General features: G+C 33.5%; 2 protein-coding genes, 1 long non-coding RNA gene, 1 other non-coding gene and 1 pseudogene across 4 annotated transcripts; 2 read left to right on the top strand and 3 right to left on the bottom strand.

Annotated features, from left to right (window-relative positions):
* Nucleotides 1-3,420: 3,420 nt before the first annotated feature.
* On the bottom strand, nt 3,421-8,743 carry LOC104742032 (uncharacterized). The gene is given in 20 exon segments (XM_087483107.1): nt 3,421-3,799; nt 3,890-4,351; nt 4,353-4,405; nt 4,407-4,611; nt 4,613-4,657; nt 4,659-4,710; nt 4,713-4,976; nt 4,979-5,488; nt 5,621-6,003; nt 6,103-6,163; nt 6,489-6,539; nt 6,542-6,581; nt 6,583-6,642; nt 6,774-6,896; nt 7,188-7,294; nt 7,378-7,426; nt 7,428-7,475; nt 7,852-7,969; nt 8,085-8,232; nt 8,561-8,743. Coding segments are annotated over 19 exon segments (3,009 nt in total). The 5' UTR covers nt 8,213-8,232; nt 8,561-8,743; the 3' UTR covers nt 3,421-3,549.
* A 3,752-nt stretch (nt 8,744-12,495) lies between these two features.
* Nucleotides 12,496-13,212, top strand: LOC104742030 (protein SALT UP-REGULATED GENE C). The gene has a single exon (XR_015579227.1). It is a non-coding gene; the product is annotated as a protein SALT UP-REGULATED GENE C (transcript).
* Nucleotides 13,213-14,688: 1,476 nt separating this feature from the next.
* LOC147928505 (large ribosomal subunit protein uL4z pseudogene) lies at nt 14,689-15,713 on the top strand (annotated as a pseudogene).
* A 354-nt stretch (nt 15,714-16,067) lies between these two features.
* Nucleotides 16,068-19,007, bottom strand: LOC147928504 (kihadalactone A synthase LFS-like). The gene is made up of 11 exons (XM_087484961.1): nt 18,408-19,007; nt 18,094-18,289; nt 17,884-17,982; nt 17,736-17,787; nt 17,458-17,579; nt 17,269-17,366; nt 17,122-17,180; nt 16,917-16,973; nt 16,791-16,836; nt 16,496-16,575; nt 16,068-16,408 (listed from the first exon to the last, which is right to left on the bottom strand). Exons 1-11 carry the CDS (start codon nt 18,507-18,509, stop codon nt 16,327-16,329), a joined length of 993 nt encoding a protein of 330 aa, XP_087341087.1. The 5' UTR covers nt 18,510-19,007; the 3' UTR covers nt 16,068-16,326.
* A 613-nt stretch (nt 19,008-19,620) lies between these two features.
* Nucleotides 19,621-20,175, bottom strand: LOC147928503 (uncharacterized). The gene is made up of 2 exons (XR_015580237.1): nt 20,050-20,175; nt 19,621-19,973 (listed from the first exon to the last, which is right to left on the bottom strand). It is a non-coding gene; the product is annotated as an uncharacterized LOC147928503 (long non-coding RNA).
* Between the last annotated feature and the right edge of the window lie 5,373 nt (nt 20,176-25,548).

The following is a 25,548-nucleotide window of genomic DNA, read 5'->3' as shown; positions in this document are numbered from 1 at the left end:
AAGAGTAAAATTACTACAAGATACGAAAAGAATCTCATCATATCTTCTAACTTCTCGAAGAGCTCCAAAAGTTCAAAACCAATAAAGCAACTTTCAAGATAAATTAGTAACAATAATGCTAAAAAGTCTTGAGAAAAATTCTACACAGCACTGATACGACGTTAAGTAACGTATTTACAAAGACGAAACCAAAGTGTTTGGCAAGTCTACCCGAAAACGAAATCTTAAAAGTCAACAAGAGAAAGGTGATGAAATTTCGAAGAAACAATCTAAGATATACGCGTAGATGAAGTAACAAAAACCAATTTTTTGTTTCTGTATTAAGTACTAGATTTTGAACCCACGCATTCCTATTAAGTACTAGATTTTGAACCACACTAGGCGTGAATTTAATTTAATATATTTTGATAAAAATTATATATGATTGATTACGGTAATAAATTATTATCTCATAGAAAAAATTAAAAATCAGTTGTGTTATAAAATCAAATCTGATAAAAAAATCATAAATTTAACTTGACGTCCAGGCTAGGCAAATCAAACTGATGACCTCACATATCCTAAACCATTTTCTTTGACCACCAGAAAAATGAAACAATTTTATAATCATGAATTTAACTCGTTTTCATATTTAATTGATCGCTACCACCTATGTTTCGTGTTTTTTATTCAATGTTTTCTTATTCTTCATATTCTTTCTTGTCATTTTCATTGTCAAATTTTGTGTTAATTGTCATCATAACTTTTACCGTTTGGTTCTTCATTATACTCTTTTTCTTCTTCTTCCTCGTCAACTTCTTCACATTCTTCCACTGAAAAACCTTTTTTAGACTACCAGCACAACTTGTTAACCCATCAACTCCAAAGACCAAATCGATTTTTTTTCTCATAAAATTTATGAAATTCATGATTACCAACATAGTCAACACATGCACCCAGATTATGACAATTTTATCTATATACTTATTTGGTTTTAGATCAACGCGTTTAGAAACTTCTCAAACCAAAATCCTTACTTACGTTTATAATATTTTGAAGAACATAATAAAATATACTAATAATTATTTATTTAATATGAATCATATGATATATATAGAAACTCCAAGAAAAAAATCATTTATTTTCTCAATAAAATTTGTGAAATCATGATTACCAGCATAATCAACACATGCACCCAATTATTGACAATTTTATCTATATACTTATTTGGTTTTAGATCCACGCGTTTAGAAACTTCTCAAACCAAAATCCTTAATTGGTTTATAATATTTTAAAAACATAATAAAATATACTAATAATTATTTATTTAATATGAATCATATGATATATAGAAATATGAATACACTATAAGAACATATTAATTATAAATAAATAATAACAATTATATTATATCATCAAATAATTATCAATCGTATCATATTATCAAATAACCGTAACCGTATATAACAGTAACCGCTTGAACCGTAACCGTATTTAAACGTAACCGTTTAGCCGTTTGTTAAACGGTTCTGGTTAAGGTTACAATAATTTCTAACCATAACCGATGGTTAATAAACCTTAACTGTGACAACCGTAACCTTGGTCATGCCTATGTATAGCTAATAAAACATGTGTGTTTGTCGTCCATCTTTCTTCTTTAAACCTCAAAATTTGACTCAACATCAAATTAAGGTCTTGCGATGTCAATCCTTCTTCCTTAGACCCAAAAATAAAAAATTAATGAAAGAATATCAACTCATCTCTAAAATCATACACAAAAATATGTTTTACAACTCATAAGAAATAAAAAGCACAAATGTAGATAAATAAGATAATTTATTTTTTGCATCAATATTTATAATATTTTAACTTTTAAAAGGTTTCGAAAGATAAAATTTGAACCTTTTAAAAAATTTCAATATTTATAATATATTAAACTTTTAAAATTTAAAACTTATAATATTTAAAAACTTTTTAAAAGCTAAGAATTTTTAAAAGTTTCAATATTTATAATATTTAAACTTTTAATTTTTTAAATATTATAATATTTTTTGAAACTGTTTAAAGTTTTAATTTGATCAAATAAAAAACCAGATCAAACCAAATAAACCTTTTAAACTTGGACGCCTGATAAATCAAGCTTTCCTGCTCATTCGTTGTTGGAAGCATATTAATCTTTTTTATACTGGTTCTGAACCATTGTCTAAAAAATTTCTAGCCGATGTGGGATATTATGCTTAGTTCTTTGATTTCTATAAATTTAAAATTTTTCTTTTTTCTAAAAAATTCTGTAAATTTAAAAAATGTTAATGAATGATATGTCAAATCATGATAGGTTGTTTAAAATAATTCTGGAAATTGTATAAAATGTTAATAAGTGATATGTCAAATTTCTATTGGTTGTTTAAAATCCTATGTAGACGGCCTTAGGAGCTATAACTTTTTATTAGTATAGATTAGACCTAATAATATTGATATCAAATTTTGGATTTAATAAGAGGATTTATAAACTGAAACAAGAAACAATATAAAGTTCAAACACCCCTAAAAAAAATTATTACATCAATAACATAAAAACATAACCAAACTAAAACAAATAAGCCATACATACTAAAAAGTACAAATTGATACAAAATTCAATAGTTATTTTTTGACAATTCATGGTTGGACTTGAATTGATTTTGATTATGAAAATTGAAAAGACTCCACAGTTTGATTTTGGTGCGTGACGTATACGTAACCCAAAAAAGCAAACATCTTTTTTGATTGTATGGAAAAAGAACAAAAACTGATTCCAAATATACTTTGTTATTGGGAAAAAGAGACTTTCATCAACCTCGACGTAATAACTGGGCCATCGGGAGTCGCCCGAACCAAATTGGGATAAAATCTGTGCAAGACAGTCCCAAACGCAAAACTCCTATACACCACAGCCTTCCTTGACACTTACACACACAATGTCTCCAAAATTTTCTCAGTACTATCTTTATAACTGAAGCACACAAATGGTATAACGATACATTCATCATTCGTTAGCCAAATATATTTGTAGATTTCCTAACCCTTACTGCGACTAAGCAACATCAGTGTATTCTGATGCTCGCCGTCGCCGCAGATGTATTTTCCAGTCGGCTAGAATGTAAAAACAACAAACAAGAACCCGACCTGCAAAATTACATCTAAGGGAGTTAAGATAGTTTCATTCGTTTTCATTGGCAAAGCAAACCAAAACCGACCAAACAATTGAAAGCCAATTTTTGGTGTAACCAAACTGAATAAACCGAAAATAATTGAGAAATTATATCTTTAGTATTATACATACTAGTAAAACTATATGTAATCATATTACATAAAATATGAAGTAGACAACTATAAGTTAGTTTTTTTCATAATGTAAAACAGAACCTATATATCTATGCATATGCAAACGCAATGCTTAAAGCGAGATCCTACTATTACAACTGGCTAATGGACTTTGAACACAGATATGATTCAAGATTTCAGTCGATATATGTTACCTTTCACATTATGTCCTACGATATTTGGACTGGAATTTCAGTGAGTAGTAGTCTACTTCGGGGCAAGGTTTGCAGATGCAGCAGCAGCTTCTGCTATAAGAGCAACTGGTTGACGAGCCTGAAGGCAAGCACAAATATCAAAAGGGTGCAACTCTGAACCATCATAGAGAAGATTTAGTCCTGGAAGAATCACTTCTCGGCTATCTGCTTCATCAGTGTCTGTCTTTGTTGTACTTAAAGAAGGTGCATTCTCATCAATGGTCCTTGTGACAGCCTCATATACAGGGGCCAAGGTGTAGGATCTGTGACCACCCACAAAATACCTCACAAACTGAAAAAAAAAAGGAAAAAAAAAAAGAATAATCATGAACCATGGAAGGAACTAAACTGACCTAAGAATGCTACCGTCAAAACTCAGAACTTCGGTCCGGCAACGTTGGCGATTAGCTAGTTTCAGCCGTTGGAATTCGCTTGTGGCTCCTGATATTGGTGACGAAGGGGTCCACGAGAGGGTTCCACCTTCGCTTGCATAGTTCATGAGCTTATTACTACGCGCAGGCTCCTTTGCTTGTTCTTTCTGGTAAAGAAGTTTAGCAGCTGGACCTGTTGCTTGGTACTGTGCACATATATCTTTCAACCTTTTTCTAATGCATTGCATTGCATCGTGTTGTTCCATGAGCGAATCTGCTTGGAGTAACTGTGATGACACGATTCTTTTACAGATATTGTTGCATAACTTTGGACTGATAAGTGGAAACCCAAACTCCACGGTTAAAGGGACCCATTCATACTTCTCATCATTATCTGGAGAAAAGGAACCCGACGAATCCTTAGCTTTAAAGAGTTTCAAAGCCGAATGTACCGACTGTCTTCAACTCCATGTGGTTTGCCAGCTTAGTTAAGAGAGAGGTTCAACTTAGTATTTTCCTCAAGGGGAAGTCCAAGCTCATCGCCGAAATGAGGAATGGAAACATCAGCGTTCTTCAGGGGTAATGGTATATCTAAAGTAACAATTCTTCCAGAGCGATCAAGATCATGCTTGCTGAGAGGCTGAACGAGAACAGCTGAGCACTTGAGAAGGCAATTTAAACAGTGCAACAGAATACCTCCTTGACAAGTACCTTGCAAACTTGTTTCCTAAACCACCAACGAAGATCCATCCATGACCAAATGAGAGCTTTCTCACAGCCAGCTAGTGGAGCAGGAAGCATCGCAGACACTGACCTTTCATCAAGATAACCGACAAAGGCCCAGTGCCCACGGTTGAATACAATACGAGTTTCATCCACTGCGTCATGGATGAATGGGAGGGAGGACCGAAATGAACAGGGCCTGACGGTCCAGGAAGAACAGTCGTAAGTGGAAGAGGAATCATTGACACAACAATATCGTAGTCACGGGAAAACAAACGATCTAGAGTAGCAGGAGTTAGAGAAGCTAGACTTTCACAACGGAGAATGTCAACGCGATATTTTTTCTTTTCTTGTTTCCTTTACCGGTGTCAGGTCCCTCAACGGAGATTGGCTTTCCATCATACTGAAGGTTTAGGTTAGAACTGTAGCTCTCAGTCAAGGTATTAGTATCAACAGACGATGTAGTGGAAGCTGCTTCATGTTCAGTGCTTTCATGGACACGCTCTGTCGATAAGGGAACCTCTTGAGGGGGATCTGAAACCACGGAAGCCTCACTATTTTGGCTGGTTAAGGAATCTCCCGAATTATCAGGTAAATTAGCGTCTGCGAGAAGAGTAACAGCCTCATCATTGCTCAAAGTTCCCAAGCCCATAGTATCAACTACTGTATCTGTAGCAACCCCACCAGATATCAAACATTCCAGGACACAACGTAGACTAAAGGCATGATTTGCAAATTCTTGCAGTTCACCCTCAAATTTCGCTCCCTCTAATGTGCTCAAATCCTGGCAAAGGTCTGGGATACTAGTATGCCCTAGTTTTCCCGCTTCATAGAGTGTCACGGCATGAGATTTCAGTCCTACAATAGCGTTCATGAACATGAATAGAATATATTAGAAAATGCAAAAACTGAACCTTTTACACAGATTATTGATATTCATGGGCTGTTAATAGTTATAACTAGCCACCAAATATAACTAGGAAATTTTACCTGGTGACACAGAACCCATCATTAGATACGATGTTATATTAGCATCAACTATGAAAGCAACCCGAACATGACTAGAACGTGATCCAGAGCTTTCTGTCCCTAAACTATCTCCATGTTGAGCCGCCTCACCATCAGCAGACCTGTACGTAGAGCTTACACTAGCCCGAGATGCATCTTCGTCATCACTGAGGATGGCACGTGGAGACCCAGGCATAATCTTGTCATGAAGTACAGATGACGGATCAATCAACTTGACAGCCCATCCCAACCGGCAAGCAAAAGATGCAGCAGCCTGTAATTGAGTTACGTCAGCTTGCAAAGTAGATGCCAGCTCTGCAACTGTTGAGTTCTCATTTGAAACTACAAACACTGCATAGAGTAACCTGCAAATTGCAACTGCAGCTATTAGACTGCTAGATAATTTCAGGGGTAACTAAAACCAAGATAAAAAAAGCTTCCATGTGGCACAATAGTTTCCTTACTCTTCAATGGGATCTTCGTAAGACTGCTCTCTGTTAGAGATGAACCCCTCAAGCTTTGAAACTGAAAAAGGAATGCAAAAGGACATGCATTGAAGTGAAAATCTTAGTTTCGCAATAGAAAATATGAGCCTACCATATGAATCTAAGAACAGGCTATCTAGGAGCTTCACTGGCTCTGTTCCAAGTAAATAAAATACTGTGAAATAGTATGGGAAAACAATGGTAAAAAAATTAGTTATATGAAGAGCCGATTATGAAACTGTTCTTAAAATCACCTGACATACTGACATGCTATTACATGCCTTAGCAAAAACTCAATATTTTCCAGCCTTGAAGTACATTGAAGAAATGAAGTGATAAGTAAATACTGGCAAACATAAACTCACCTTTAAAGCGGTCTTCCTGATAGACTGGGACATCAAAATATACCAATCCCTCTGGTACAGACCTTTTATGACTTCTGGATCGAAGAGGATATAGGGCATTAGCTTCTTCTTTGCAGATTTTATCTATTGTCGCCATCTCATCTTCTGAAAGTTTCTATGCAAAGAACAAGTATATAAGATCTGTTATTAGACAAGGAACAAGTAGGATGAAAATGCCATCGTTCACTCCGAGTAAAATCAGTTTGAAAAAGGAGAAATGGAAAGATAGAGGAGAGCTTAGATTACCTTAAAACTCTTCTATGGTAAAGTTGACAAGGCAAACACCCACCAAGGGTCAATAGGGAAATCCACAGGTTGAGTAGGTAAGGAGTCTTTTGCAATCGATTTGTTCAGCTTCCACATTATTTTCTGGAAAGCTCAAAACATGAATGAAATGTATAAGACATAACAGATGTAGAATTACATCCACTTGTAGGCTCAAGTTATAATGATAAACTACGATGCTCTGAACTTTCTTAAAATTAAAATGACATAAAATGAAAACGAGAAAATTCCATCTAAATTTTGTAAAGGTTGAATTCCCGTATTTTAGATATAGTAAAAATTCTTCAGTCAGAAGTCAAAGTAAAAGAAATTTCTGCAGGGTGCAAAAGACATGCCAGTCACATAAACCAGTATAGAATCTAGACAAAAAAGTACCTTAGATCTGCATTTATTCATGATATCAATGAACTCATTCCTCCCTATTCCTGTAAGCCGGAACGCATCTGCCGCACTGAAGTTTGGAATACTGTCATAAGGTTGCTCTGTGTCAAATTAAAAAGAATGAGGATGAAAAAATCGCTGGAGGTAAGTGCAAAATGAGCTCTAAAGTAAAGCAACAATTTACCATTTCTCATGACTTCAAATATCATGTCGCAGTAGTATCTGAATGGTGATTATCCTCATCACACGGCAAACATACTCCGCGAGGTGATACGGAAATAGCTGCAGGTAATGGTCAACAGCAATTAACTTTAAAGATCCACTGACAGTAACAGAAACATAGCCCTATATTTCATCCTAGTTCACAAAGTTTTCCTCCTCGTATCGACTATGTAAACCCACAGCTACCCTTCATGGAAAGAAACATATTACAAATTACCATCACATAAGATGGTATCTAGAATCTAAAATAAACCTTGTTGGCCACTATTATAGATTCCAAAACCTTTTATTATACATTGTAGCCATCAATTACGAGATAAAAAAGGACAAGAAAAAAGACAGAGAAACAACATCAAAATATGATTTGCAAACTCTCCACTAGAATGCAATTAAAAATAAAAAGACCTCTTAGAGAGATATATCCATCAAAACGCACCGCCAGATTCTTTCGCAAGTAACGCATCATATCTTCATAATATTCACCTTCTTTGCAAACTTTACAAGCAAAACACGTATTCCATAGGAGTCTTTTCTTGATACAATGCGCAGTAACCCTACATAGAGAATCAAAACAGTGAAAAAGGATATACCATAGAGCACCTCAATCCCAATACAAGTAATTAAATCCCCTAATCATGAAAACATGCAAAGGAAAAAAAAAAAACTAACCTTTTATGCCATTCGTCCTTAGACCCAAGAATAGATTGGAGTCGTTTTGGGAGGTTTTCCCAAGGGCATTCTTCCCTTACAGCTTTCGATATCAACTGGTCCTCTATTGTTACTGGACTGTGCTGCATCTTCCCCAAATTTTTCGTATCTTCCAATTACATAAAATACAAAGTCCAAGATAAAGCAATTCAGAATCATCAAACCCACACCACACAGGACTACTAAAAAACCAAAGTCGTTCCACCGACAAATTCGCAACTCCCTAGATCAATTTCTACTCCTTAGCCTAATTTTAAACACAGAAAATGCAGTATAATTTCTCTAAGCATCATCATACACACTACGACGTGACAATTCGAAGAACATCGGAGACTAAAGATTCAAAATGCAGCGATCTCGCACTTCTGATCGGTAAATACATAGGAAAATTCGAAGATGCGAAAGTAGAACCAGCGATCGGAGATCAGAGGTCGTACCTGAGCACAACACACCGGAGAACGGAGATGCCAGAGAAACTAGAAGAAGCTCATGAGAGAGAGAGAGAGAGAGAGAGAGAGAGAGAGAGAGAGAGAGGAGAGATCTGAAGGTTGACAAGGACTGATCTCGAGGGGCTCATGTACAGGCCGGCCCTGGGCCGAAGCTGGTAGAGTGTGGGCTCCAAAACCATAAAGTGCAAATATGTTCATTAATAAAGGTGGAGAAAACCTCAACCGAACCTAACCAAATTAATTACCCAGAAACGAAATGAAGTTTTAATTATTACAGCTTTAAGTTTCATTATTGTAAAATCCGAAAAAAATCATTCATAACCAGACTGAAAACAAAAAAAAATTGTGTAACCAAGCTGAACCAGACAAAAAATTCATTATAATTTATATGTATTATATTTTACATAAGTAAAAAACATACAAAATTAAGGGTAATTCTCAAAATACTATTACATCTTTTGTTCAAACAAAAAAAAAACTATCTCTTATTTTCTTTTTTCAAGAATACCAAAAAACTAAACTTTCGAACTAAATCATATACCTTAAAAACAAACCCTAAACTCTAAATACTAAACTCAAACCCAAAATTTTGAATTATAAACCCTTAAAAGTCATTTTTTCTTTTAAGGTAGTAGAGCAAAATATATATTTATATAGTTTTAATAGTCTCATTTTTTGTATAATGTAATGACATCGGAATAATGTGAGGGAGGTTGTGTGTTAGCCGAATGGACACGCAGTTGAGATTACTATCCACTATAGAGGGGTGGACATTTCAATTTAAGTTCGGGTTTGATTTACTGATAAATGTAGTTGGGCGAATTTGCACCATAACCAAAACAAAAAAATCAATAAAGAATATAGCCAACTAACATTAAAAATGAAGAGAGTAACCATTGACTTGTGTAAAATGACAAGAGAGGGGCAATTGTGAGTGACACGCGCATCTTAAAGGAGTGTTGGAGTATGAGATTATTTATTTATTTATTTATTTGATTAAATAACTAATACCCTTTTAAATTTTGATTTCATATATCTTTTTAACAGAAATGATGAATACTCCTTCTGATTGTGTAAAAGAATTATTAAATTTTCTGTTTTCGCTTTTATTAATATATTTCATAATTTTGATTGGTTAAAACTTTAAAACAACAGGAATAAAGCTGGAATATTTCTCAAATATCTATATTGAAAATCTAAAACGACAAATATTATAAAACAAAAATTAAATCTTAGAACGACAATTAAATTAAAACTGAGGGAGTAGTTTTTATAGAATAACCATTTATACTAAGAGTCTAGGACTAAAATATATGATCTGCAAGATTCAAACTCAAATATATATATATATATATGTATATGCAGTGTAAAGATAATAATTGTGAATAATGAATTTTGAAATGAAATGTTATACAAAAAATAGATACGGTAAATGAAATAGTATAGAAAAAATAAAATGGTATGGAACATAAACTTAAACACACACAAAACGCTATACATTAAGCAATACAACAAACACAACCCAATCAACCGTGTTAAACGGTAACCGTAAGAGATAAAACATAAACAACTCAAAAGATGAAATTAAATGCATAACAAAAAAAAATGCTATACCCTAAGGGATACAACATAGCAACCCAAACAACCATGTCAAACGCTAACCATAAGAGATAAAATATAGACAACTCAAAAGATGAAATTAAACGCATAACAAAAAAAACGCTATATCCTAAGGGATACAACATAGCAACCCAAACAACCATATCAAACACTAACCATAAAAGATAAAACATAAATAACTCTAACGACCAAATTAAACGCACAACAAAAAAAGTTATACTCTAAAAGATACAACATATGCAAACCACATCAACTGAGTTAAACACTGATAATAAACTATATACTCTATAAATTGTTCATGTATTTATAATTATAATTCAATTTATGTAATTTGAAACTTAAGAAATATATTTTTTAAAAATGGAATAGAATGTTATTGTGCTCTATATATTATGAATATTTTTGTTATTTATTAATTTATGAACTAAATTTTATCTTCCTAATATCTTTAAATCACTGTGCAATAAAAATAAAAATATGTGGTTTTAACTGAGTTTATGAAATCAAAACAGTTTCTTCAATAAAAATTTATTGCAAAATATGAAAGAGTAAAAAGAAAAAAATGAGAAAAGATGAGAGATGACAAAGATATATGTCCAATTGTCCAGAGAAAATACATACATATACAGTTTGCATGGTATGGGCGAGTGGAACGGTTAATTTGGCAAAAGGTTAGAACTGTCATTATTATATATATTATAGAGTATATGATCTTTTCATGGTTATTACTGTCAATTTCCCAATGTATTCTGGATCATGTTTACTTTCTCTTTACAACTTTACAAAAACTATAGAAAACAACTACAGTAAAACCTCTATAAATTAATAATGTTAGGACTAAGACATTTTATTAATTTATAGTGATATTAATTTATCTATAAATTAATAATTATTATTTTATAGTGTAAATTAATAATTATTAATTTATAGATATATTTTTAATTGTTTATTTTTTAAAAAATTATGAATTAGAACAACTATAGCAAAATAAGATTAAACTTTCGGATGTTATAAATTTTATGGTTTAGGAATTGAACTTGTAATATTTAGAAAGCACTATTTACAATAAATTACAAATATTATAGACAAATTGACTTATACACATGAGACACATAAATTCAAATCTATGAATAATAATATCAATTCTCCTATTTTAATAATCTGTCAAATTACCAAATTGTAAATGATGCATATCTAAAAATTAAAACTTTAAATTTTAATTATTTGTATGACATGTTATAAAATATTTTAGAGATATTATTATAGGTTGAAAATACAACATTACAATTGTTCTATAGAATTGAGCTTTAGGAGAAACATACACTATTATATCAGTATATATATATATATATATATAAATTTACATAATTATTAATTTATGATATTATTGGGACCATATTTTATAAGGAGATTTCGAAAAAATTATTATCTTATTATCTTATCGAATATTGTTAATTTTTACACTGGCCCGATTTGAGACCAGCAAAATTTATTAATTTATAGTGTTTATTAATTTATAGAGTATTAATTTATAGAGGTTTTACTGTACAAATAAAGTATTAAGGGGACATAAATGAGAAAATATTATATATACAAAGAATTGAAATTTAATTGAATGACTAAATAGAAAGTAGAAACACTGAAATTTGTTTAGATATGAAATAAAACATATAAAAGTTTAGGAATCATTTAAATTTTCTCTTAAATATAATGCAATAATGATTTTATTAATAGTTTCATTTTTCTCCCCAAAATGATATAGCAAGTTAGAAAAATATTTCCCTCGTTTTTTTATATTTTCTATCAGAAAAAAAAACAATTCCTCATGATTCAATTATCTCTCCTTGGATCTATACAACATGTCACCACGATTAAAGCTTTATTTAAAAAAAAAAACGTTATGGCATATTTTATAAATACGTTATGGATTTTGTGTACTTTTTGTATAACTGTAATGACATCGGAATTAAATAACACAAATTCTGTGGACTTACATATCAAAAGAACTAAAAATATATATATTTTAATGTAATGAGTGTGTAAATGAAATACACAAGTATTTGGGACTTTCTGCGCGCGCCTACCAGACTTGGAATTTTCTAGTCATTTCAACTGACCTGTTACACTCAATCTCATCCGTCACTTAATCTGTTACACTCATCCCAACCGTTAAATCTCCTTTTTCCCGACCCACACGACCTGTCAACAAAATAAATCTTTCAAAAGGCCCATCTCCAAAGTTTCCCGGAAGATCCCTAGAAACCTCCAATGAACCATCCACGACCAAATCATTCTCTTCTCTCTATTAAAATTATATAAACATTTCTTGTTACTACTTACCTACCCAAATAGATGAAGAAATGGCGAGCTTAAGCACGAGCTTGCTCGGAATAAGACGCGGGTCAAGTAACAAGAACAAGGCAGACGATAAGACCAAACACGCAGTGTTTTGCAGGAAGCACCCAAAGCACAGACAATCACCTGGTGTTTGTTCCCTTTGTCTTAACGAGAGGCTCTCTCTTTTTATTAAAGCAGCTTCTTCACGTCGACCAAGATCTCGTCAAATCTTGTGTTCTTCCTCAACTAGTTCCTCTCTTTCTTCTTACTGCTCTTCATCCGTCTCTTCTTGTCCTTCTCCTCTTCTTGATCGCCGACGGTACTTGGTAATAGCCGGAGGCAGCGGGAGAAGAGAAAAAGGGATTTCGTGGATGACGAAAAGCCGATCTGTGGCTTATAAAGTGGATGATGAGAAGAGAAAGAAGAAGAAGACGAACAAAAGTGGTTTCTTTTTTGGTTTGATAATGGGCACAAGAAGGGACAATAAGACAGTGTTGTAGATATGTTAGATTAGATTGTTCTTGATTGTGTATTTTATGATGCGTGCTTGATTCTTTCATTTTAGATCGATTGCTACATATAGATCATGACTAGATCAGTTTAGTGTTTTTGGTACGTGAAGGTTAGAGAGATTCTTGATGATTAACAACGATATGAGAAAGAGAAAGAAAATTTTTATATAATTAATGAGGTTGCAAAGTCATTTTTATACGTACTGTGACTGATTCTTTGAGCTTGCAGTTTAATGGTAACGTAAAATGTATGCTAATCCAGGTTTAGTATGCATTGAATTTATAATTGTTTGCGCTAAAACAAAAGATTTTAAGACACAAATTTTCGATGTTGTTTTTAGTTTGACCCAAAAACAAAAAACAAAAATATTATTGTTGATGTTCAATGTTCACACTTACTTGAAAGCAAATTTAGACTTTCTTTGATAAATTATAGTAAAAAATTATTGTTTGCCCAAAAGATAAAAGTTAAGGATTAATCAAATAAAAAATTATAAATATTTATCTTTGTATTCATACTATTGATAAACTCTTCTCCAATTTGATTTAGTAAAGCGTCTACTAATTTATTTATTTTTTAATCCCCCGTTATAAAACATATATAGAAACGCAAAACTCTACATACATTCATATTTTGTAGATAACTATGTCCTATCAGGCCAGGGTTCGAGATGCCAATGTCTTAATTCTTTTAGAGCTGCATACTCTAAATTGTCAAGATCGTTGTTTATAAACCATTTCATACCAATTTAATTGCACATGTTTTGGTAAATTTATTTGAAATTTTAAACAACAAATTAATATTGAAGGGGTCGGGCACTGATTTTTTTTTTTTAATATGGACAAGTAGTTCCATTAGAACACTTGTCGAAGAAAAAGAAATATATCCCTTCTAAATCATTCAGATGCATTACGTAATGTAAAATTAGATAGCAAACTTGTCAACAAGTGAAACTACTTTTAGATGTTCACAATGTAAAGTTTATAGTACTACTATATATTTTGTCAGTCAAGCTTTTACGCATGTGTGTGTTTTCGAGAGGGAGACTTGTCAAATGATCTTTTAGTTAACACTTTTGTATCTCCCATATTTACCTGGAAATTCTCTATTCCTTTTCTTTGGAATATCGAATACCTTACTTTGTACTTTTGTTCACAGTTTACCATCCAGACCTCTCTCTTTTGAGTACAATCTTGCTTTATAACTTTCTTTATTTAAGTTCAAAAATCTTATAAAATCAAGTATTTTTTTTAAGGAAACCTAATCAGTAAACACATTTATATAAGGCTTTAAAAGTAGTCTAGTGGGATTTTTCTTAATAAAAGAAAACCCTAAAAGACACCACTAGTCTTCGTCTCACATCTGAAAATGGCCTCCAAATATTGCTCCGACTAAAGTATGGCGACGGAAGCACGGTACAAATGCCAATGTGAAAAGACTCGCTGCCATAGCCGCCTCACGTCCTTTAATTTAATCTCCTTCCAGTAACTCTACGCCTACGGAAGCATCGCCATTCGCCATCACTAAAATTCCATTACCAGCCGTAATGATGGCTCCGGTCCAGACGTTGTAAACTACGTCCACGCTCAAATCTCAAACCACAGCCGTCAACCTTAGGTCATGCCATTTCGCATATCCCTCGTGTTTCAGCTTACGGAAACATGTGTTGTCGTAGACTCGTAGTGGCCGAATGTTTTCTCTGACTAAAATCTTGCGACGGTTGCATCGTCGTGTTAATGTCAATATGAAGACGCACGCCATTGTTTCCGCAGTCGCTGCTACCGCGGTTTCGTCTTTAGTTATGGGTCGTGGTCACAAGATCGAGAGTGTTCCAGAGTTGCCACTTGTAGTTAGTGATTTTATTTTATTGAATCCATGGAGGGAACTTCCCAAGTGGTTAAGCTTTTGAAGCGGATAGGTGCTTTCGCTGACGCGGAGAAGGCCAAATGAGGAATCGTCGTTACATATTCTGGGAAAGGTCCATTGATACTTGATAGTTTATGATACTGAAGGATCGTTTTTGGTTAAAGGCATTAAGGAAGATTCCTGGAGTTGACATTTTGTAATGTGACGAGGTTGAATTTGTTGGGTTTAGCTACTGGTGGTCATCTTGGTAGGTCTGCGTTTGAGAAGGTTGAGTCTATTTACGGTTTCTTTGAGAAGAAGAAAGGATATGTTTAGCCACAGACGAAAATGTTTAATGCTGATCTTGCTAGGATTATAATCTCTGATGAGGTTCAGAGAGTGTGGTGAAGCCAGTGAAGAAGGAAGTGAAGACACGAGTGATTATGAAGAATCCTTTGAAGAATTTGAATGTGATGGTTAAGCTTAATCCATATGCTAAGACCACAAAGAGGATGTCTTTGTTGGCTGAAGCTCAGAGAGTGAAAGCAAAGAAGGAGACGCAAGAGAAGAAGAGGAAATCCATCTCTGAGGTATGTTTTGCTTAAAGCAACTCAAATTTGCTGGTTTTTGCATCTTCCTATTCATATGATTAAAGTTATTTCCCTCTTGTTATCATATGTGGTGTTTACAGGATGAAGCAATGAGAATCAGAACAGCAAGGAAGTCATGGTCCAAGACAATGATCTCTGACAGTGACTACACCGAGTTTGATAACTTCTCGAAGTGCTCGGTTCGAATTAGTGAAATTGTTGTATCTTTAAGCTAGCTCTTAATCTAGAGAGAAGCAGTACTTTGTTTATCTTCTCTGCTACCAGTATATTTTTGTTTTGTTTTGTTTGCAATGGCCTTTGTGTCTTTTCTTTACCTGAATAAGGAGACTGCTCTACCTTTTCCAGCAAAACTATGAAAATCAAACATTTCTCAATTGGCAAAGGGTTATTACAAAAATGCAAAGGAGAAAGTCGTATATGGATTTTCTGTATCACTTCTAGTGAACCCTATAACGCAATTTGGGTTAATGATCGCCCACACCAACGAGATGAAGGTGTTATCACATGAGCGGCGACCAAACTTGTTAGTTTACATTCTTTGGTCTCATTTACAACATCTCGTAAACCCATGAGTCAACAAGTGTGGCTAGTATTGATTTTAAATGTTAAAAAGACTGTGTATAAGATACAAAGATTGAAACAAGACATAAGCATGTGTATCCCTGCCAATAAATGGAAGGTGTTTGCCGTAAACTTCACTTACATTACGATCTTTTCGAGGACTTTGCTTTGAGCATACATCCAAGAGTGTAACAACGAACACTAATTTACTTTTTTTTTTTTTTTTAAAGACTCCCTCCTACTGTTGATTGAATAGAGCATTCATGTTTATTGGTGGTAGATGCTTAGCTCCGCATGTGTTTCTTTGTAACGCTGGGTGAGGTACGTCGAACATTTGATCGGTGGATATCTATACATGCATCAACATCATTAACAATTTTTAACAACAGTTCTTACAACTCAAAAGGTCTTGGTATAGAACTAGCTGAAGTCTTACTTGGGGAGGTTGCTTTCTGACTTGCATGTTGGGAGACACTCCACTAGACAGTCATGATTCGGTTCCACGAAGAATGGAATCTGCGTTGAGAAAACATTAGATGCAACATTGATGTTATATATGTTAATTTGCTAGACTCGGTTCTGAACTCTGAACATGTCAAACACAAAACTAAACTGTTGAGAATATTAAGACCAAACAAGCATTAAGCATATGGCTAAAAAGCAAAAACCCTCTCTAAGAACCCTGCAAGATTGTAAAGATCAGAAACAGATGAGTGTAGTAAGAGCCTTACTGAATATCGTTCCTGACCGTTCCCAAGAACCCGATGTAATGTGGATCTGTAAGGTCACAAGAGAAAAATGTCAGCTAGAATAATTTACTTCCAAATCACAATCCCTTGTAAAGCTAGAAGTATTACTTGAAAAATCCATTGCTCCACCGTTCCAGCATATCGCCAAGATTCACAATGAATGCCCTGGGGACAGATAAATCAAATAAATCCACCATATTGACACTGAGTTTTGATCAGATGCTCAGAGTTGAACACATGTAATAAACAAAAATTTCTTAAGCTAGTCAGTATGTAGGAACCAATGAACCACTAGAAAGGTTTTTCGTTATACCCTTTAATTGGCGGTACATATTCCCACTTCTGAGGCGTCGCCTTCTTATCTTTGCATATCTGCCATCAAGTTTTAGCAAATTACATAACTAACTAACCTGACTATCTCAAAAAGGTATATGAATAACAAATCTGTGTTGCTTAATACCTGGAGTCCCGTTACACTATCTGTGGCTAACAGAGTCATCATCCCGAAGTCAGAATGTGCTCCACATGCATATATTCCATTTGAGGGATCAGAAACCCCTAAAGATAACAGAAGAAGCCAACGGTTGATTATACAAAAGCTTAAGAAACAGTAATGCTCTGTGATCTCTTCATAAGAAAAATACAATACCCTGATAGCGCAACAAACGCATAGTTGCAATAGGCTTTCCAAGCATTTCCGTCCTATCGAAGTAATCCACATCCAAGTCCAGGGCTAACGCCAATAATCTTGCAATAGCCTTAGAAATCCTCCTGACCATTACCGAAAAGCATTATTTTTTCGTAAATATAAAAGACGAAACTTGCAGTAACATGATTCGTTCCTATAGAGTTATCTTTCTTCAGATTTGTCAACAAAACAGATGAAATGTTTCAACTAAAAGGGCAAAACCAAAGATGAGGACTTACAATGCTTCTTGATGATATTTCTCCATTGTTTCTCGCCAACCGGGTAAAACATCTACCAAAAAAAACATCAAAGTTTATACAAAGAAAGTGCCATGAACAAAATCAACAGAGAAGAAAGAAAGAAAGAAAGAAAGAAAACACTAATTACCAGCATCAGGCCAAGGGTTAGGGCCATAGAATGGTTTATCCCAATGAGGATCATCTTTAGGAACTTCAATTCCAATGTAATAACCTTCTTTATGATCCCCTAAACACCGTACCCCCCCCCCCCCCCCCCAAAAAAAAACGAATTCAACATCAATCAAATCAATCAATCATAATTTGAAAGTAAGCAAAGAGAGGTGACCACCAATAATACCATTGACTTGATTCTCAGGATCTAAAAGCTCATCAAGAACAGGTGTATAGCCTCGATGCTTTTCGTTTCTCAACACTTTCATCTTCTCCTCTAAAGGAAGAGCAAAAAACTTCTTGCTCTGCTCGAAAACATCGTCCATGAACTCTTCGTTTATCCCATGGTTGATCACATAGAAAAATCCACAATCCAAACATGCCTAAACCCAAAATTACCCATAATATCATGGAATCAATATATATATATATTTTTTTATGATTCTAATTTAATGATCAAAACATGCAAAATCGAAAAAAAATTGAGATTGGAGACAAAACCTGTTTGAGGGAAACAACTGAGTTATGAAGATCATCGTCGGATAGATCGATACAGTTAAGAGATGAAACATTCATGGTCGAGTCTTTCGTATGATTCTCCATCTCTCTCTCGCTTTCTCTCTGTCGTCTGTTTTTTTTTCCTCCACTCGAGAAAGAAAGAACTAATAAAGAAGGAATCGCAGCCGTCCCGACATATCAGCTACCTTGTTGTCATACATTCAACGTAGTCAACAGCCTAATAATTAGAATCTTTTTTTTTTTTTATTGTTTTTGGGTACGACCTAATAATTAGAATCAAAATATGCCAATTTTTTTTTATAAAAAGAAAAGGAAAATGCTACTTTTATGCATATTTAAATACTAAAATCGAACATTAAAGAAAAGTCTTTTTAAGTTTTTATTTTCTAGTAATATGGAAGCTCCCTTGACCACGGATCAAAAGTTGATTAATGCTCGTACACTAGGAAGGTTAGGATCGGAACTCCAAATAACGTGATTTGTTAATTATATAGATTAATGGAGGATATTTACAGATATTTTTTAGTGATGTACAAATTATAGTCAGAATTCTACATACAATTTATTAAAAACGAAAGATGGAGAAGGAGCATGGAGAAGAAACATGTATATAGTAAAAATTTACTATGGTCAAAAAGAATTATCTATGATAAAATCTCATTTGTAACAATTCTGAAGATTTGTAATAATACTAATAAATAATAAATCTAAATGAATTAAAAAATCTGCAACATTCAAAAGTTATTCTCTTTCCGTTTTCTATTAGAAAAATGATAAGTTTAAGTTCCTCTTCAAAACATTTATGATAGCTTTAATTATTTTTATGTATAATCGCTAGACTCTTCCTATTTGTTTTATTTAATAATATTTTTTTTTTAAAAATTTCGTTTTATTCAATTATTCTCTCCTTTATCCGGTTACTAGTATTTGTCCCGTGTCTATGCACTGTATTATTATTTGTGATTAAATAATATATATATGAATAATTATTAATTTGTAAGAAAATATTATTTCAATTATGAGATGGGTCTCAAAACTACACAGTCCAAAATGTAACCTAATAGAGTTTTGGGCACGTATTTGGTTTTGGACAAAATTACCCAGTCCAGAAGTAATAAACCTTCGTTTCATGTTCACAATACATGCTCAATACTTTGTATATGCGAAACGTTAGCAAATATATAAACATTAAGCATTTAAAAGTAGGAAATTCAATTTGATCGTGGAAATTTAAACATGACAGAGTTGTATTAACATTAGAAAAAAAAATGATAAAAGATAACCATAAACACACTTGCTGTTGATCTTTACTTGGCCCACTGGCATTCCCCTTAACCGGAAACATCTTAAAAATGATAGTTAGATAAATGTGGAAAAATAACAATCATCAAATTAGTAACTCTGTAGTAGGTGCAATGAATTTTGTTATAATATTTATATGAATAAAAAAATCGTAAAGGTGAAGATAGTACCAGTATATGAGCTATGTTATCTAATTTTGTTTTTGTATCTCAATTCCCCTCCTCATCAACAATTAGGATCTTCCAACTGAATATATAAAAATCATAATTAATATAACTTCAAGAGAAAATCTATGAATATGAACAAATGTTTAAACATTTACCTGCTTGAGAATTGTAACTGCAGTTTAGATGAGCAACCAGGAAAAAATACGAATAGAGAGGAGAGGATTACAGAAGAGATGTAGTTTAGATGATCAAAATAACAAAACGATGGAAAAGAAAGGATTACTGATAAAAGAAACTGAATTATGATTTAAATAGTAGTGGAATCGGTTGTAAAATCAACTTAAACGTGGGGAGTGGGAGAAAAATCAGCAGTTTTGTTTTTGTTTTTTATTTTTTTTGCTTTCTTTCTTAGGAATATTGCACCCACATCCACTTTTTCAAACTCTAATAATACTCATACCCACTTTCTACTATTACCAGTGGTGGAGCGGGAAAATTGAGTCATGGGTGTCAATAAAATTTGAGAGGGGTGTCAATAAAACAATATGTTTCTTCAACAAGGGTAAATTACTTATTTTAACAAAAGCTAATATGAAAAAAAAAAAAAATTCATGGGTGTCATATGACACACATGATCCTTCTCTCCCTCCGCCAGTGACTACTACTATACTTTTTTCCTTCCAAATTACATATTACTCCCTCACCAAACCAAACACATCTCAACTTTTTCTCTCTGATGTTTATATATTTTGCCCTGTTTTCCCTTAATATATTCACATCTTTTGCATGATTTTCTATCTCATTTGTCCATTATTGCATAGTTTTAGAACTGTTTATGCATTAGAGTAGATTTGCATTGCATTTGCATAGTTTCTTGCATAAACAGGTGATTTTGGATCCTAAGGAACATGGAAGTGATGCTGAAGCAGATTGGAGCTGTCAAGAGAAGGAAACAAGGGATTTGGAGCTGAAGACTCAAGGTCCGGAAGTCCACTCGACCACCCACTCGACCAAGCACTCGGCCGTGTGCGGAGAAGGACTCGACCGGATGGGAGAAGCAAAAGAAAAAACCACTCGACCAGCACTCGACCGAGCACATGGTCGAGTTGACCGAACCGCCCACTTATTTTGTCTTTTAGCATTTTTAGGGCTTCTCTTCCTTTTCCTATAAAAGGCCTTGTACTCTGCAGCCACAAAAAGAGAGACTTTTTAGAGTACAATCCTAGACCTAGTATTTACCCTTTTGGGAAATTATTCTTTTTTGCTTTTTATTGCTTAGATCTTAAGCCACTTTTGTTTATTTTTAAGAAATCTTTGATACTTGTTGGTTCCATAGCTTTCAAAGTATTAAGAATTTGAGTTTGATTTCTTCTTCAATATTGTAGATCTTCATCTCATCTTTCTAAACATGCAAGTTTCATTGATTTCTAAGTTTATGACTTTGTTCATCATGTTTTGTGATTGTGAGTAGTGGTTTAGGATCTTAAGGATGGGTTAGGCTGGATGATGGTTGTGGTTGTTTAGATTGGTCAAGCTTGTTTGTTATAAATCTCTTCTAGGCTAGATATGCTCTATGCTAATCTTATATCTGAGAGGGTAAGGTTAGATCTTAAGCTTCTTAGCATCACACCAATGTCTAAGTTGTTAGATAAGGCTAGATCTAGAGATTATCATGAAGCATGCTAAGAGATTAGATGTTTTGTTGATTTTTGACTTTAATGATCTGTTGTTTAATGCCTGCTTTTATATGATCTTTGCTAGTGAGAGCTAGACTGGGAATATCTTAGCTTGATTGTTATTGTCATGAGAATGGATTAACATGTATTAGAAGATCATAATCGAAAGATAGCTCATTGTTGATTGAGGTTTGTTGACCAATTTAGATAGCCATAGCTTGAGTCCATCCCATGAATCCATCCTTAAGACCTTTCTTTGTTTATTGATTTCCTTTTTAAGTATTGTTAATTGATTGTTGCTTGCTCTGTTTCTGGCATTCGCTCATCAACTCGACCATCCACTCGATCGAGTGCTTGCTCGAGCTCCTTCCAGAGTTCCTGTTTTACGTTCTGCATCTTCCTGTTTCATTCTCTGTTTCATTCTAGTTGCATTGTCCTGTTGCATTTCATTTAGTTTCTGTTTAATCATGTGTCATTGCTTATGTTGCTTACTATAATTCCTGTTCCTGCTTCATTTCATTATTGCTTTGATCATTCTGTTTACTTTGCATTTAGTATCCTGTTTTAGTAGGTTTACATTCTGCATTTCATAATCATCATTAGGTTGTTAGTGACAAACATCCTTCATATTTGGGTTAACTTAGATGAGTATTCATATCCTGAATGCTTGCATCACACTCATTATGGTTTGACATCCTTTATGCTATAACTACATAAGGGTAATTGAAACACCTTGCATCCATCTCTATATTCATCATCATATCATATCATCCATCATCATCACCCATAGAAACCAAGTTTCACTCTCTCTTCTCTTTTCCTTCTTACAAGATATATATATATATATATATATCTATATATATATTCGTTTTTTTTCCCTCTACTTTATTTTTTGGTTTATATCTCTCCTTTTTATTATTTTCTTTGTTGTAACACTTTAGTTAGTTATTATCAAAAAATTATCTGTTCATTTTTATACAATATATTATAATTATATTTTTTTCTACATTTTAAGATGTATATTGCTATATATGTACATTAAACACAATTTTCTTCTAACTGTATATTGCAATACAATTACATTAAACACAATTTACTATAATTGGTCATCCACTTATTAGTGAACAAATGTTCAACTAAAAATTTCACATGATGTGTCTAGGTCTACTTTTATGGTTTGGGTACAACAACACATCGAATCCATATGACCATGATCATGTGGATACTATTATAATTTGTGTATACAAGTTACACATGTGTATAGTACCTTCAAATCCATATGGAGTTAGTGCATTAATGTTCACTTTTAATATACATGGTTAGGATTTCACATTTTGTGTCAGTATTTAGTTTGTTTGGCTTAAAGATTTAGGTGTAGTATTCTACTGATGTCCACATGACCATAGATATATGGATTTGATGTTGTCGTTATATCCTAAACCCTAAATCTAAGCTCTAAACCCTAACCCCTAACCCCTAAACCCAAAACATTGACACATAATCCACATAAGTCTTAAAACATAAGTCTTAAATTACAAAATCCTAAACACTAAAACCTTAACCATGAATTTTTCCAAAAATCCAAAACCTAAAACCCAAAATCCTACCACATGAACCCTAAACCCTAAACCCTAAATCATCACATGGTGATGTGCTACTAGTATCCATGAATTGTATGATAAATCTTAAACCCTACACTTTAAAGCATAAGTAAGTATCCACAGTTTACCATCCATTTATCGTCAACTAAATGTTCAGCTAAAATTGGATAGCATACAATTTATTCATCTAAAATATAGCAAAATGCATCTTATAATGTAGAAAAAATGTAATCATAGTCTTTTGTGTAAAAAAATATACAAAATTTATTAATAATAACTAAATAAATGATAATAAAGATAAAAGAAAGAAAGAAAAGAGAGAGAAAGAAAGGGGGAACCATCGAATAAGGAAAAAAAAACAGACAAAATTCCTTTTTTTCTTAGAGCAAACAGATACTACAGCAGTAAATTGTTGTGTTTCAACTCAAATCAAGGACAAGGGCAAACTTGTCTTGGTTTTATGCAAACTCAGCCAAAACACTCCCAAAAGTACACCACACTCAAGAAGTGGGTGTGGATGCAAGGGAGTTTGGAAAAAGTGGGTCTATGTGCAATTCTCCCTTCTTTCTTCTGCTATGTGTTTTTTTCTTCAGTTGTGTGATAAATGTTTTTTTGTTTTAATTTAAAAAACCTAAATTCTGATGTGGCAAGATTTAACTGGTCGAGTGACTTGTGATTTATAGTATAAAGGATTTTTACTTTACAAATATACAATAGTTTTTTTCGTCAGTTATTAAACATTTAGATTAAAAATTTGTGATGTTTAACAATAATGCTCAGAATTTTAGTAAAAATCATAAACTTGGTTTTAAAATATGTTTTCATATATTTACTACAATTTTGAAAAAATATTATAGTTATGAATTTTATATTGTTTTTTCATTAATAGGAGTCAAACTATACATATAATTAATATGACATATATATATATATATATTTATTAGTTTAATAAATCTTTAAACTAATGCTCGATTAATTCGACTATCACCTAGTACTTTTTTAAACAAAAGTTGAATTATATACCAATATATGGTCACACACCTAAACAAAATAAATATTTTGTTAATTATAAGAATTATTATCATCACATAATCCTACTATATTAATTGGAAACTACAAATATGAAACTGAAACGACCCGACCCGTTTTTTTTAAAATAAATAATAAATAATAATCTACAACTAGTGGTCTCATACCCACTAGCCACCTAACCACAATCACAACCAATAGCGGAATAACAAATACCAATATCCAATAATTAAATAACCAATCTTAAACCATAACAATAATCCAATAATCAATCATCAGGAAACATGAAACCAACAACCTAGAAATGTTTCTAATGACTCAACTCTAGCAACCTAGCAATGCCAGATAACATTCAATCGAGTCCCTAGAACATCATCCTCTTCATCGCCTTGATTCCACGATCACACTTTGTCTTTACCTGCACCACAAACACATATTGAGATGCATGAGTATTTGATAAACACTCAGTAAGGCAATCCTCCCATCTACTAGGCTATACACACAAACAAAAATGATATCAATGTTCCAAACAATCAACAAACAAGACATACAAACCAGAAAATCAAACATCGTCTCGCTGGAAGGGAGGTGTCGACCGACACCAGCCAAGTGTCGACCGACACTACCCCACAGTGTCGATGGATGCCCAATTTGCTGGTGTCGACCGACACCAAGTGGTGTCGATCGACACTCCCTCTGCAATCGCGATCCGCTCGAAGCCGAGAGTCGAATCTCGCTCCTAATCTCCTCCAAATCGCCCAATACTCATAACCCAAGCCAAATACGTCCATAAGAACCTGGAGCAACCAATCCCAGCAAAAAACACACACAAAACAACAACAAACAAGCAAGAACAATGAAATCAAAGGCTTAGATTAGCCATGGTCATGCACTCACCTCTCTGCAGGAAGATTCTGACCAACAAAGAAAGAAACCACCCTCCCAGAAAGCTTCCCACACGTTCCTAACCTTAAATCCTCACTCCCACAGCAAGATCTCACCCACAAAGCCTTGAAATCTCACAAAACTCACTAAAACTTAAGAACAAACTTTTCTCTCTTTTGTTTCTCTCAAAAATGGCGTGAGACAAAACAAAACACGATCTAGGTCGTTTTCTCCCTTTAATATCTCGGTTCAATAGTTTTCCCTAAACCAAACCGGTCCAAATCGATAATTAAATCGAACTGGTCGAACCAGAGAATATTGGTGTCGACTGACACCACCATGGTGTCGATCGACACCCATCCCAGAAAACCAACAATTGGTTCGCGGACGTTACAGAAACCAGGATATCGTCGATGAAAATGATGACACACATCCAGAAACTCCTGAAAAATGCTGTTCATCA

The sequence above is a fragment of the Camelina sativa genome, chromosome 14, assembly GCF_030686135.1.
Source record: "Camelina sativa cultivar CO46 ecotype springtype chromosome 14, ASM3068613v1".
Taxonomy (NCBI): Eukaryota; Viridiplantae; Streptophyta; class Magnoliopsida; order Brassicales; family Brassicaceae; genus Camelina; species Camelina sativa.
Note: the sequence above shows the minus strand (reverse complement) of the source record. Positions and strands in the feature narration are given on the sequence as shown.